At 41.8% G+C, this 13,469-nt stretch overlaps 1 protein-coding gene across 5 annotated transcripts; it reads left to right on the top strand.

The window, feature by feature from the left end:
* Window positions 1-39: 39 nt before the first annotated feature.
* NUP54 (nucleoporin 54) lies at window positions 40-13,182 on the top strand. 5 transcript variants are annotated; one of them, XM_072038022.1, is made up of 13 exons: window positions 40-799; window positions 1,825-1,986; window positions 4,244-4,327; window positions 4,462-4,596; window positions 5,317-5,546; window positions 7,597-7,784; window positions 8,358-8,554; window positions 9,702-9,756; window positions 10,344-10,437; window positions 10,961-11,068; window positions 11,459-11,578; window positions 11,958-12,068; window positions 12,387-13,182. In XM_072038022.1, exons 1-13 carry the CDS (start codon window positions 748-750, stop codon window positions 12,513-12,515), a joined length of 1,665 nt encoding a protein of 554 aa, XP_071894123.1. In that variant the 5' UTR covers window positions 40-747; the 3' UTR covers window positions 12,516-13,182. The 5 variants fall into 5 exon arrangements, 4 of the variants coding, with proteins under 4 accessions (XP_071894123.1, XP_027311866.3, XP_071894124.1 ...); XR_011809316.1 differs by lacking the exon at window positions 12,387-13,182 and having other exon boundaries at window positions 11,446-11,578; XM_027456065.3 differs by lacking the exon at window positions 1,825-1,986.
* The last annotated feature ends 287 nt before the right edge of the window (window positions 13,183-13,469 follow it).

Below are 13,469 nucleotides of genomic sequence, written 5' to 3'. Positions count from 1 at the left end.
ATCTGTGTTTGCTAAAAGCACTCGCTGCAGCCCATGGTGCTCACAGCCCTGCTGAGAGACTTTGCCTCAGCAGAAGGCCTGAGTTTAACAAATCGGTATCCTAAGCCTTGGCCAAGGAGCAGTTTGGTACATTGGTAGGACATTTGCCTGCCTGTTGCCTCGTGGACCACAAGCACACACCAGGGAAGGGGAGACTCATTGCCACTTTCTGGAGACATTTCGGGAGCAATTTCACATCCTAAGCAGAAACTGTCCCCTCTTCTCAGTGCCCCCGCCTCCAATGTTGTTATTTGGGCAGCCAGCCTGGAAGGCAGCACTCAGTGAAAACGCTTCGGGAACTTTCTTTGCTCCGTTTTCACTCAGAAGTCGCTCCTGCCACACGCTGGATGCCAGCCATGTTCCTGGAGTTAGTCACCTCCACGTTGCTGTGGTATTCCCCTCCTTCCCTGCCCAATGGCTGGAAAAAACATGGCATTTAGGGAAAGAGAACACGATATTTAGGGAAAGCCCGGAGGATTTTAGCTCCCTGAGGGAAAGCCCAACCCCTAGGAGACTTCCTTCAGCCTCCAAGAGCTCCCCCCCCTCACACCCTGTCGTTCCCCCCCGCCCCCCACAGTGGTACAGCCCGAGCGCGGGCAGAGCGGGCGGGGCGCCGCCGGGCGGTACCACGCAGAAAGCCTGCGGGGGGGGAGGGTGCCGGAAGCACCGCCTGTTCTCCCCGGCAGCACCCACACGCCTCTTCCCCTCATGGCTTTCAACTTCGGGGCGGCGGCGGGCACCGGGGCCGCCAACCCCACGGGTGAGTGAGTGAGGGAAGGCGGCCGCTGGCTCCTTTCCCGTCTCCCTTCTCCCTTCCCGGCCCCCGCTAACCTCCCCCCCCCACGCGCGCAGCCCGCCAACGGTCGCGCCCCTCCGTGAGGCGGCCGCTGAGGGGCCGCCCGGAGCCGCCCCGGGTTAAAAATCCTGAGGGGAGAAAAATTGTCCGCGGGCTCCCCGCCTCGCTGCCGGCCTGTGGGGGGGTGAAACGTGCTTAGCGGGTCCTGGTCCTGCGGGCTGGCGGGGTCTGGGCTCCTTCCCGGCGGTCAGCACAGGTTTGGGCGCCCGCTGGGCTGCAGGGACGGACCTCGTGTTTCGTAAGAACGTCTTAAGGGGAAAAATCGCCTCGTGCTGCTTCATCAGCACACCTTGAGGCTTTATCCTGAGAAAAATCACCTCACGCTGCTTGGGCTCAGGCCTGGCATGCCCCCCGAGCACTGTGAGCTGGGGATCCCAGCTCCTAGGCGATCAGAGCCGCTCTACCATCCTCTTTTTCCAAGCTCTAAAAACCTTCATCAGGAAATACCAGCGAGCATAGAGCATATTTGCAAATACAAGGTGAAAAATCCCGCAGTACTTATTGTTGGGCTTGCTACTGCAGTGAAGGGGTACCTTAGCAGCGCGTGGTGCTCCTCAGCCATGCTCGCGCAGATGCAGCTCTATCAGGCAGTCTTGGGTAAAATTGCTCGTAATGGGAATCTCAGATTGCTTGGTTATTTTCACATATAGATCTTCAATAAGTTGGGAAAAGCGTGAGTTGCTTGTTAGGCAGAATAGCTGAAAAGTAATCCCATTGCTGTAGTGATAGAGTGGGTTAAACAGAATGCTTTTAACTGTTCTGTCTGTGTTCGGTAAGCAATGCTTAATGCCAGTTAATATCTTCCTCTTGCTCTAACTATGCCTGTTTTGTCTCTGGGGATGGAAAATTATTTCAGCTTTTACTTCCTGAACCTACCTTTTACTTAGAACTAATGCTACCTTGCTCTTTTTCTGCTTCACGCTTGCCAGGATTTGGTGGGCTTGAAACTACAAACTCCACTGCCAGTGGGTTTAATTTTGGGGGTTTCGGATTAACTGCTAATCCTGCAGTGAATTTTAATATTGGGAATTTCGGTGTTTCCACTACCTCAACTCCACCATTCAATTTTGGTAACAGTCTGGCAAGTGCAGGTAGATAACGCATAAATACTTGTTCTGTAATCAATGTTAATAGCAGGGGTCCAAGAATTACATTCCTGAGAATCCGTATTTATTACTAATCTTATTTCATATCCAGTGAAGACTGGAGATACAAGCCCTGAAGGTGGTACAGGTTGGAGAGCCATAGACTTGTAGGGGGTTTTATTGCCTGTTAAATTATTCAGACATAGCTGTTGAGGAAAAAAAAACACGTACCAAATGCTCAGTCTCTGGACCACTGGATTGTGGTACCCTGCCAGTCTTACCCAGTCTAAAATCAAGCTTCAATTACCTAGCAGAACAGAAATGTTAATTCTCCTTTTAACCTAGGCAACCACGAGCAATCACAGAGTTGGTCCTAACACCAAGCTCCCTGACTTGAGATTCTTGGACTACTGCAGTCATGTTTTTCATCCTCCCTGTCTCATTGGCCTTCCGTTGGTTATCATGAATGCACTGCACCTCAGTAGTTTCTGTGGAGAAACAAATTTTATACGATCAGCACAAAAAGACGAACAGCCCTCGCTGTTACCTCTTTTTCCAAAACGCCGTTTTGCACCTTGACATGGTGCGCACCCCAGGCTGTCCTCAAATGATTCTCTGCGAGGGTCCTGGCGAGATGTGTGCGTGGGGTGCTGGTTAAGAACACCCTTCCTGGCCCCATGTAGATCTATCAATTCTGGGTGATCAGATGATAAATTTCAAGGTAATCTCCATCACATTTAAAAAAAAGAAAAAAGTGTACTACATGGATACCTCATGCTTTTTCTCACAGAATTAGCACATGGGGTCTCATTGCCGCTGCTCGTATAGGAATTCTATTCATTCCACAGCATCATTGCTCCCTGTGTTAGAGTAATCTTACCTGTTTTGTGTGCTCAAGGGATCTTTTATTTTCTTCTTCTTTTTTTTAAGTATGAATGCTATTGGACTGTATTTCTGTAGCTGAATTTGAACTCTAATACACAACTTGTTTAGTAGTTGCACTTTTAGATCTCTTTTTTTTTTTTTTTTTTTTTTTTTTTTAAGAAAGGATGTTAAATTGCTGTAAATACCAGTCTACCTAAAAACTGTGCCATCTGATGGTACTCCTGCTAGGGTTGCTCACCTACTGGTAGGACTGAAACTTGAATGTTACTGGGAACATCTCTTACATCCAGTTGCATTAAGATGTTTGCTGAATGAAAATAAAATGTGGTTGCGTGACAGCTTTTGTTTAAGCTTTTTATTTCATATATATATACAGGACAGTAAGTGCAGTAGGTTTACCAAGACAACTTGTGGGTGGGTGTTTTTTTTTTGGTGATAACATGAATGAGCAGTGGCAGCATTTTTTTGACACATCCTATATACTAGGCTTTCCTTGTTCATTTTGAACACACAAAAGCTGCCTCAGACACGGAGATTTGGTATTCTAGGCCTAGTCAGATCAGATGTGCACAGGCTGCACCTTGAATCAGATGGTGCATTAGGATCCAAAAGAGGTGGTGCAGTGGCTTCTGGCACACCTCTGCCATGAAGACAAATGGGAAGATATCTGGGGGGAGCTTTATCTGGCATGGGGGAGCTCTCACTTGGGGTTTCCATCTGCTAGCCAGCACCTGGTTTTCCTGAAAATCTGTGTGAGGTGGATAGCTTTTGCATCTGTTTTCTTCTGGATAATGGTTGAACCTCAAAAAGAAGTCTGATGGGGAGGCTGTCAGATTATGGGGAAACTAGCCTTGGGGAAAAGACCATATAGAAAGAAAGAATTGCTGTGACAGTACTCACATGTAGGCATAGCATTTGTGCCCCCTAGCCGCAGACTTGAGTTGACTCTTTTCTGGTTTTGCTTTTAAGACTTTAGAAATGTCAACGAAGCTCACATTAGATCACTTTTTAAACATGTAGCAACAACATTAATTCTTAGGAATACTTCAGTCAGTGTAAGAAATACTCTACTGCAAGTTGTCTGTCACCAAGGAAAGCACGTCCTGGTGAAGGAACAGAGCATTTGTTACCTGCTGCTTTTTTATTTGCGTTCTGACGCACCATAAATGTATTGGCTTTCTGGTTCATGTTTTCTCCCCCATTTCCTTGGACAATGAACTAGGTACCCATGGTCAGTGTGAACCACGTGCTTGTAACATAACACATGCATCTGTCAACATCCCATAACACCCCTTGAAGTGTGCGGTTCATTGTCACGTTATGCACAGTTCCCTTTCACAACACGCAGCCTGCCTTATTTGCAAACTTTGTTTGTTAGGTGCATTTGGAGGATTCGGGACAACCACCACCACTGCGGCACCAGCATTTAGTTTTTCTGCTCCCACCAATACAGGCACTGGCGGTAAGAGAGCACAAATTTTAAAGCATTTACTTTAGAATAAAGCATAATGTTTTATTCTAAATGTTCATTCACAATGTTTTGCAGTTCACAGGTACTTTTCTCCTATTATTCTCAACAATTCCTTGTTTTCCCAGGACTCTTTGGTGCTACCCAGAACAAAGGCTTTGGATTTGGTACTAGTTTTGGCACGGGGACTGGAACTGGCTTGGGTACTGGGTTGGGAACTGGGTTAGGCTTTGGAGGCTTCGGTACCCAGCAGCAACAGACCAGTAAGTATGGCTTTCTCTTGGCTTATGCTTCGGCTGCTGAGGACAGGGTAAGACTGACACTGGTGCTTGAGTGATGGGGCTGAAGTACATCACAGAAGGAGCCTGTTACAGTCTTTGGCTAAATGGAGACATGTCAGAAATTTGGTTTTTGGAATGCCTACATTTTCAGCCCTTGCCTTTTTTTTAAATAAGAGGTCAAGCAAGTTTCCGAACTTTGCCCTTGAGTGACAGTATTTGACACTTTGGTTTAGCAGTTACAGAATCATTGTTGGCAGCCATAGCCTTGTTAGAAACAGGAGGGAAACGGCGTTCAATTTAGTTTAACCGTACGTTGGATCATGAACAACTACAGGCTCCGAGTCCACTTAATTTATTATAATTATAATTTATTATAATTTATAATTATAATGTATTATAACCAAGATTGACATTAGGATATTGAGGTACCAGATCATGTCATGAGTGAATACAGATGTCCCATTTAAGCAAAAAAGAGTAATTCTTTTCTTCAACTCAGCCTTCAAGGACTTCTTTTGCTGATAAAGATCGGATGTAAAGAGACACTTTCAAAAAGTGTTACCTGATATTTATTTATTCTTTGCATTTATTTTGCTTCTAAAATGAGTGAAAAAGAGATAATAATGATATGCAGATGGTATGCATTAGCAAGCAAGTCTGTTTGTTGGTAAAGGAGTTAATTTTTTACTTCATCTGATGTAGCACTGGGAAGCGGCTTGTTCAGCCAGCCTACTCAGACACCTGCCCAATCAAACCAGCTCATCAATACAGCCAGTGCCCTCTCGGCGCCGACGCTCTTAGGAGATGAGAGAGATGCCATTTTGGCAAAATGGAACCAGCTACAGGCCTTCTGGGGAACAGGCAAAGGGTACTTCAACAATAACATTGCTCCAGTGGAGTTCACACAGGAAAACCCATTTTGCAGATTTAAGGTATGAATTCGTTACCTACACACACAGTTCTGAGGCAGCTACTCTCTTTGCTAGTTGTGTGTCTTAAATGTCTCGTGAATGTTAAATTACTCTCAATAGTAACAAAATCAAATCTGAAGCTTTATTTTTCCGGGTAATGTAAACAATTTGATAAATATTAATAGAAGCTTTGAAGGTGTATAGATGTTGGGAATTGGCACAAAGGGCGTGGACATGAGTCCCTGGAACAATTGTTCGATCTGAGCTTGCTTTAAGCAACCAGGAGTAGGCCTTAGAAAATCTCATGGCCTGCTGTAGCTGAGCAAACCAAGCTACCAGGGTAACTATGAGAAGCTCCCACGACAATGATTCCCACGTCATCCAATTGAGGAATTCAGAAAAATATTGTTACCAGCAGCTGGCTTCAAGGACAAGGTCTACGTGACTGCTAATCACAAGGGGGTTGTTTTCATGTAGTTGTCTGAGTGCTTTTGACCAATGATCTTGTGTGAAACACTGTCCACCCCTGTTAAGTTCACTATAAAAGTAGGCTATCCAGGCAATAAAGATGAACTATGCTTTACCACTCATATTGAGTCGGCTGCGTGTGTTCTGTCTGCTGCGCTCTAACATATAGATACTAGAAATCTGTGTATTGCTGAGATACTAGTTAATGGGTGCATATATGTGCATCATGAAACATTTTGTGATTGTGCAATTTGCCTCTTCTTTGAGAGCATTAAGGTCAGTGCACAGAAACTACCTGAAATAATCCTTCATACCTGAGAGAAACTTTCAGTATGTGGAATAGGAACTTCACAGTCTTTCTTCATTGGTTCGCATACTTTAGAAAAACTCTTTGTGAAGCTGGCCGTTGGAAATATATTGATTTTCAAAGATTTCTTCTACCTTTATCCTTGCAAGTGCTAAAGCTGGCTCTATTCTCTATATGGCATTGTCAGCAGTACCAGCTCTTGCTTACCATGTTAACAAAGAACACGTACGTCTTCATCCTCTGCAAATCTTGCACCTGCTGACTTTCTTGCTGAGTTTTAGACTTGAGGATTCAGGTCAGGCTGGGCATGGTGGTGCCTCCCTACTTTTTCTTTCATGTGGGCAAGATGAGGTGAAAACTGCTCGTTCTGCTTTTGCTTATAATGAGTAATCAGCTTAAATATTTCATACAAGATGCGGAGTTAATTTTGAAGCCAACAGAGGTTTGGTGGTTTTTTTTTTGTTTTGTTTTGTTTTGCAATTCAGAAAATACACTGCTGCTTAGCACAGATAGCAGAAAGTGTTCCTAGACTGGATCATGATGCTGGATGAAAACATCTAACCTTACTACAGCTTTATCACAGCAAGGATAAAGACAACATTAAGTTTTATAAGCAATTGTACAAACATCACACTTACTGTGAGGAAAATTGGCTGTCCCAAATTGCAGGAACCTTACGTGATATGTCTTCGCTAGTAAAAATATTTCATGTCAGTGTTTTGTCTTGTACTCTTGGACACACTGTCTATATATACAGGATTAGAAATATGAAGAAATCCAGATATATTTGTGGTTGGCTTATCTTTCAATTGGGTTATGTCAGTAACTGTTTTTATTGAGATACTTGAAAATTTAATATTGTAAAACCCTTCAGTAAGTCTCTAGCAATCTTTCTGTATTGGATTCTGGTTCCATGGTTCCTTTTGCAACTTAGAAAACGTTTTAAGTTTTTAAAATATTTTTATTAATAGCAGCTCTGAAATACCACAAATATTTGGCAAAGTTGCCATCTGCTCATCCATAGTTCTGATTGTTTGAAGATGGGGAATGGACCTTTAAGAACTATTTTTGTGAAAATTCAGAATTGTTTCAAAAGCTACTCTACTGGTGGCCCTGTGAGTGTAGTTTTAAAGTGGGATTGATTTTGTTTCTGCATCTCTAAATATGTTGTGAGATATTTTGAACCAGCTGCTCAAAAGTTGAGGGGTTTATCTTGGTTTAGTCCCCCCTTCATGCCACATAGATACGCTTTTTGCTGAGTAATGTATCCCTGTCTTTTTGTTTGCTCTTCTTCAGGCTGTGGGTTACAGTTTAATGCCCAACAACAAAGATGAAGATGGCCTTGTTGTCTTGGTCTTTAATAGAAAAGAAACAGATATTCGAAGCCAGCAGCAGCAGCTCGTAGAATCACTGCACAAAATTCTGGGAGGAAACCAGACCCTCACTGTCAACATAGAAGGTGTTAAAACGATGCCAGATGACCAGTATGTGAACTTGACACAATTTTGCTTTTTTCTTCAGGGTTGCATGTTATAAAAAGGGTTGGCACCTAGTCTGCTCAGTAAATGGTGGTGGATATATCTTCCACTCAACTTGACTGTAAATCTGTTCATCTGGAGTTGAATGTCTCTCGTTTCTTCTTGCTTTTTCTTAAGGCATTAAGACCAGTATCTTTCCTGTATATGTTATTGTTTTTGGTGGAGTGCGCAGCTGAAGACCTCAGCTCTGTTTGGGAAACAGGCTTCTCCAGACCCTGCTTAGCAGCAAAAATTGGAGATGACGCTGACATTTCTACTTGTTACTTTACTGCAGTTTATTAATTTTTTTTTAAAAAAGACCAAAGCTTTTAGGTTATTCCTAATGCAGTACTAGTATCAGTACCTAGTATGGTTGTTAAAACCAGGGGGCACTGTGCTTTTGTGGCCTAACTTTATATCTCAACTGAAGTAAGTTCAGTCAGCTGGGAGAAGCAGTAACTTTGATTTAGATTTGTTCTTCATTGCGTTAGTCTCTGCACACTGGTGCTTTGTCTCACAGTACATGTTTGTCTTGCTCAGGACAGAAGTGATCATTTACGTTGTTGAGCGTTCACCCAACGGCACCTCGAGGAGAGTTCCAGCAACAACCCTGTATGCCCACTTTGAACAAGCCAACATAAAATCGTCCCTGCAGCAGCTGGGAGTCAGTCTCTCCATGGCCAGAACAGAGCTTTCCCCGGCCCAAGTCAAACAGCTCCTTCAGAATCCACCTGCTGGTATGTGGTCTGGGGCTGCGCGGGGGCACGACTGGGGCTCTGCTGGGTGGTTTTTAAGTTCTCTAGGAAAAATGCAGGTGTTGGTCCACTGGAAACTGCAGGTGGTTCCAAGGCATTCTGATGCGATGACATGTTTTTACTTACAGCCAGTTTGCCCACTGAAGCACAACATAATCTATTAAGATAGTTGTGCAAAAACTTGATTTATCAGTAAGTATCAGTAATTTATCCACAGCAGTGGACTGTGTGATTTTGCTATCATCAATCACTTGTATTTGTCTGATGGAGAAAAAAAAAGCTACATATCAGAATCACAGAATAATCATGTCCTTTATCTGCTTCCTAGTTTTTTTGGGGAGATAATCTGTTAGCCTGTATCCATACATTACGTGGTTACAGGTAGCAAGTAAACAGCTTGGTTCTAGTTTGCTGTTTGTGCCATGTTTGCTGTCTGTGCTGGACATGTCTGTCTCTGGTCAGAAAGACCTCCTTATATGTATTGCTTTTTTTTCTCCAGCATGTGCATTTTTCTTGGATGTGCGTTTTATACACTGATGTGGTTTGCAGTGAGGTTTGGAGAATGTAATAATCATGATGTTGAATTACTAGTACAATTAGATTGCTTTTAGTGTGTTTACATGATGAAGTGGTTCATGGCAAAACACACAACTGTCCTGTAAACAGATGAAATCCTCAGATGCATCCTGCTAGGAGCCATGATAATTCCTACTGTGATCACCTTGGAAACTGGTTTGGTCCTCAGATTGCTTAATTACTGATTTTATTTTATTTGTTGCATAAAATAAACAACTTGAAGGGGAATGATGGCTGAAGTGTAGCATGCAGTGGAAGCAATAAGGAATTTTTCTTCTTTAAGCATGTATTATCTGATTTGATAATCTGTTGGTTGTTCCTTCCCTGCCATTTCAAACCAATACAAGTCACAACTGTCATCTGGACTGGGCTTTTTGTCATAGCCCAGGACTGAGATTTTAAGAACTACCCTTGTTTAATTAACCTGATATTTGTACAACAGTCATTAAGCACAGTTTATGTGGTTTCTGTATTTCCTGGTGTTTTTCCTGCTACAGCTGCAAGATGTATTAGCTATTCAGATTTGTCCATACTTTTTTTTTTTCTTTTTAAGGTGTTGATCCTATTATATGGGAACAAGCCAAAGTTGATAATCCAGATCCTGACAAGTAAGTGTAATAGTTTGTCCTACTGTTACAAAAACACTTGGAAAGAGGGGAGAAAAAGCAGAATATTGAGTAGTAACCTTCAGGTAACGGGTAAGAAACTCAGTAGAGAATAACTTTGTCCAGTGCTGATATAATATAAAGCAATAAGGTTAACTAGACATACCTCCCTAATCCCTTTACCCATTTAGGTGCTTAAGAGAAGTCAGGATGAAGAGCCTAACTTTTGTTACTTGGATTTGCAGTGCTCTCTATTTTATGGCCTAGCTATTGTGACTTTTTTGACTTTTTTTCTTTCTTTTTTTTTTTTTTGCAATCATTATGTGTTTTTTTTTTCCTCTTTATCCCTGAAGCTGAAATTGTACTCTTGTGCCTTCCAGTGGTTACAGGCAGCTTAAGCTGATTTCCTTCTGAAAAAGGAGAAGGTTATTAGGAATAGAGAGGATTCTAGAACTTACCAAAACATATCTTGATTTATCAAAAGCCAAGATCACTTAGATCACCATTAGATTATATTTGTAATTATTAATCAGTGCTACATGTCTCATACAAAAAAAAACATTTTGTAAGAAATATTTCTATTCTTGTAGGCTTATTCCTGTACCAATGGTGGGTTTCAAAGAACTGTTGAGAAGATTGAAGGTCCAAGATCAGATGACCAAACAGCATCAAACTCGATTAGATGTAAGGTTTCTCATCTTTATTGTGATTGCTTGCTGCTGATGAAGGAGGTGCTATTATATGAGCCTCTCTTCTGTGTGCTCAAAACTGGTGGTGGAGCCTTGTGCATGGGGCTGTGTCTCTTTTTTTCTTCTAATTCCTTACTATATTTATTAATATCTTTTGGCCCAAAATCTGACTAGTGTGTTTTGTTTTGTTTTTGTTTGTTTGTTGTTGTTGTTTTTTTTTTTTAGGCTCAAGTTTAGTATGTTGTTACAGGCTAAATCAAACAGCTGTATTAAGTTGCATTGACATGGACTCTAATTTGGGCACACATTATGCCTTCTGGAAGTCCCACCTGCATATAAAAATAAACAGTGACCAAAACTGTAAAGGTCCAGCAAAAAGTTTTTTTGAAATCATCTTTTGCAAGGATCTTAGGTTGCTGGACTGAGTACTCTTTTGAAACTCATGGTTTCAAATGAGAACAAATGTGCTTTGTTATCAGACACTTTAATGACTTCCAACTTATTCATGTCATCTGCAGATAATATCAGAAGATATCAGTGAGCTACAGAAAAACCAGACAACCACTATGGCAAAAATTGCACAGTACAAAAGGAAACTGATGGCGCTATCTCACAGAACCTTACAGGTAACACAGATATTCAAAGTAACTCATTCTGATGTGCAGGCTGGTGCCAGAAATCAAACTGAAAGGGGATGGAATCCCCAGTATGACCTCTGCAGTTGTGTGCACAGCTAGTGTTGAAAATGAAATTCTGACTTCATCTAAAGGTATTCATTGAATTAAAATGCAGGGCTGTCAGGGAAAGCTTCAAACGCATGTCTCTCTGCTTTGGAGACTTTCTCACTTACCCAGAAGATGTGGGATTGCCCTGGAGACTCAGAGCAGCAAAATGAATGACAGAACAAATCTTATGAAACAGTTTTCAGAGGAAGGGCAAAAAGAGATTTGACTGGGCTGGTGGAGAAAGAGAGGAGCAAAGTCTTCTCTAATGAACCTCAAAGGCTTCTTTTGCAGGTGTTAATAAAGCAGGAGATCCAAAGGAAAAGTGGTTATGCCATTCAAGCAGATGAAGAGCAGCTTCGTGTACAGTTAGATACTATTCAGTGTGAACTTAATGCACCTACACAGTTCAAGGTGAGTAGTTGATAGAACTTGGCTCAGAACTTTAACAACCCATATTTTCTCCTCACAAAACAATGTAAATTTTCCAAAGCACGCATATGTATTTCTTGTGGAAAGCTTTCAGAAGAGAAGTCCAGCAGTGTTACTAGGTTGCAGCGTCATGTTTTCTGCTGCATGTCTGATAGGTCTAAGTATTTTTGAGTTAAAAGTATTAGTGTTGCTTGCTCCTTGCATGCCTTCCACAAGAAAAAAAAAAAAAAAAATTGAGCCAAAACTAGCATAATCAGTAATTCTTCCTGCCTTGGTGATTTGGAGTGATGTGTGCTGGAGCTCTGACAGATGTAAATGAGTTGTTTAATTTAAACCTCTCTCTTCTCCTCTCTCTTCCCAGGGCAGACTGAATGAGCTTATGTCCCAAATCAGGATGCAAAACCACTTTGGAGCAGTGAGGGCTGAAGAGCGCTATTACATAGATGCAGACCTCTTAAGGGAAATCAAGCAAGTAAGTACTACCCAGTAGACTGTCACAACTTGGTCATATAAGCGTGATGGGCACTAATTTGGGAGATGTATTGAGAATTTTATATGGCTTTTGTTTGAGGGTAGTCCTTTTTACAGTTCTCAGTGATGGTGCCTCAAGTTTATATACAGTTATGGTATGCAATTATGTATTAGTGCAGAAAATGCTACTTTTTCTTTTTACCAAGAAAGCTGGACTTTTCAATTTGCCAAGGCCACCAGCTGTGACTGCTTTGAGAAATGTTACTTAAAATCTATGAAGTTAAAGTACACTCATGTTGTTTTTTGAAAATACCTGCAGCATCTGAAGCAGCAGCAGGAAGGTCTTAGTCACTTAATTAGCATTATAAAGGATGACCTGGAGGACATCAAACTAATAGAACATGGGCTGAACGAGAGCATTCCCATCAGAGGAGGAGTCTTCAGTTGACGGGTCACTCGCTGCTGCGCTCGCACAGAACATATTATTCAAGTTCATGGTTCACCTTCCAAGGCTAAAACTGGCGAGGTAAAATAAAATGTGTATCTTCTAGGAGTAATGGTATGTCTTCTGTTATCATTAGAATTAGCAAAGCCTCTTCTAAGCTTTTGAACTTGACCTTTGGAAGGTTTATATTTTATAAAGCTGTATATGCTTTAATAAAAGAAGGAAAACTGAATCTGTTCAGATACTGTTCTACTATAAAACTATATGTACTATTGTACATTTTTCCTTTTTTTTTTTTTTTTACAACAGTATTGTCTTAGAAAATACAGTGGTGAGGGCATTGTTCTACTTGTGACTTGGTTTGTGGAAAGCTTAGCCTGCTTCCATGGTTTTGTCAAAACAAGTAACAGCATTATGTAAACAGCTAATCTAAATCATTACAGATATGTATGCTGCTGTAACTATTGTTGGTCTTCACAATACTGGTAGTTTTCTGGGGCAATCTGCAGGAATTTGACTTTTCCAGTGTCTGTCTTTCCTTTGGACTGTTTACATATGTGAATTCTGAGAAGCTTTTCTGTCCCTCAACTAACAACAAGATGTGTAGATGATGTCTTCCTTTTTTTTTTTTTAATTTCTGGAGAGTAATAAATTCAGTCTGACTTTGTAATAACTTGTGCATGGTGTTGGCTCCTTTTCAGCTCTGTCAGTAAAGCCGCGAAGCTGCCAACAAGTCCAGGTTAATGCACTTCACTTTCCTCTAGGCACTGCATATAACAGGCTACCCAGCCAGCTGCCACAGAGTTCCTGAGTAGCCTCAGTCCCCAAACTAAAACAGTGTCACATCCCTTAGATCTTAGAGCTGCATGCACTGGAAAAACAACTAGAATGACGATGCTGTAGATATGAGAGAGGATGTTTTTTTCTTTGCAAACACTTCATTTAAAAATTTCCCCC

This window comes from Anas platyrhynchos, chromosome 4 (genome assembly GCF_047663525.1).
Source record: "Anas platyrhynchos isolate ZD024472 breed Pekin duck chromosome 4, IASCAAS_PekinDuck_T2T, whole genome shotgun sequence".
NCBI classification, from domain to species: Eukaryota; Metazoa; Chordata; class Aves; order Anseriformes; family Anatidae; genus Anas; species Anas platyrhynchos.
This window is presented reverse-complemented; position numbering and strand designations above follow the sequence as displayed.

Coding starts and splice junctions, on each gene's coding strand:
- NUP54 (XM_072038022.1), top strand. CDS start 748: ATGGCTTTCAACTTCGGGGCGGCGGCGGGCACCGGGGCCGCCAACCCC. Junction 1,987..4,243: donor TAACAGTCTGGCAAGTGCAG/GTAGATAACGCA, acceptor TTTGTTTGTTAG/GTGCATTTGGAGGATTCGGG. Junction 9,757..10,343: donor GATAATCCAGATCCTGACAA/GTAAGTGTAATA, acceptor CTATTCTTGTAG/GCTTATTCCTGTACCAATGG.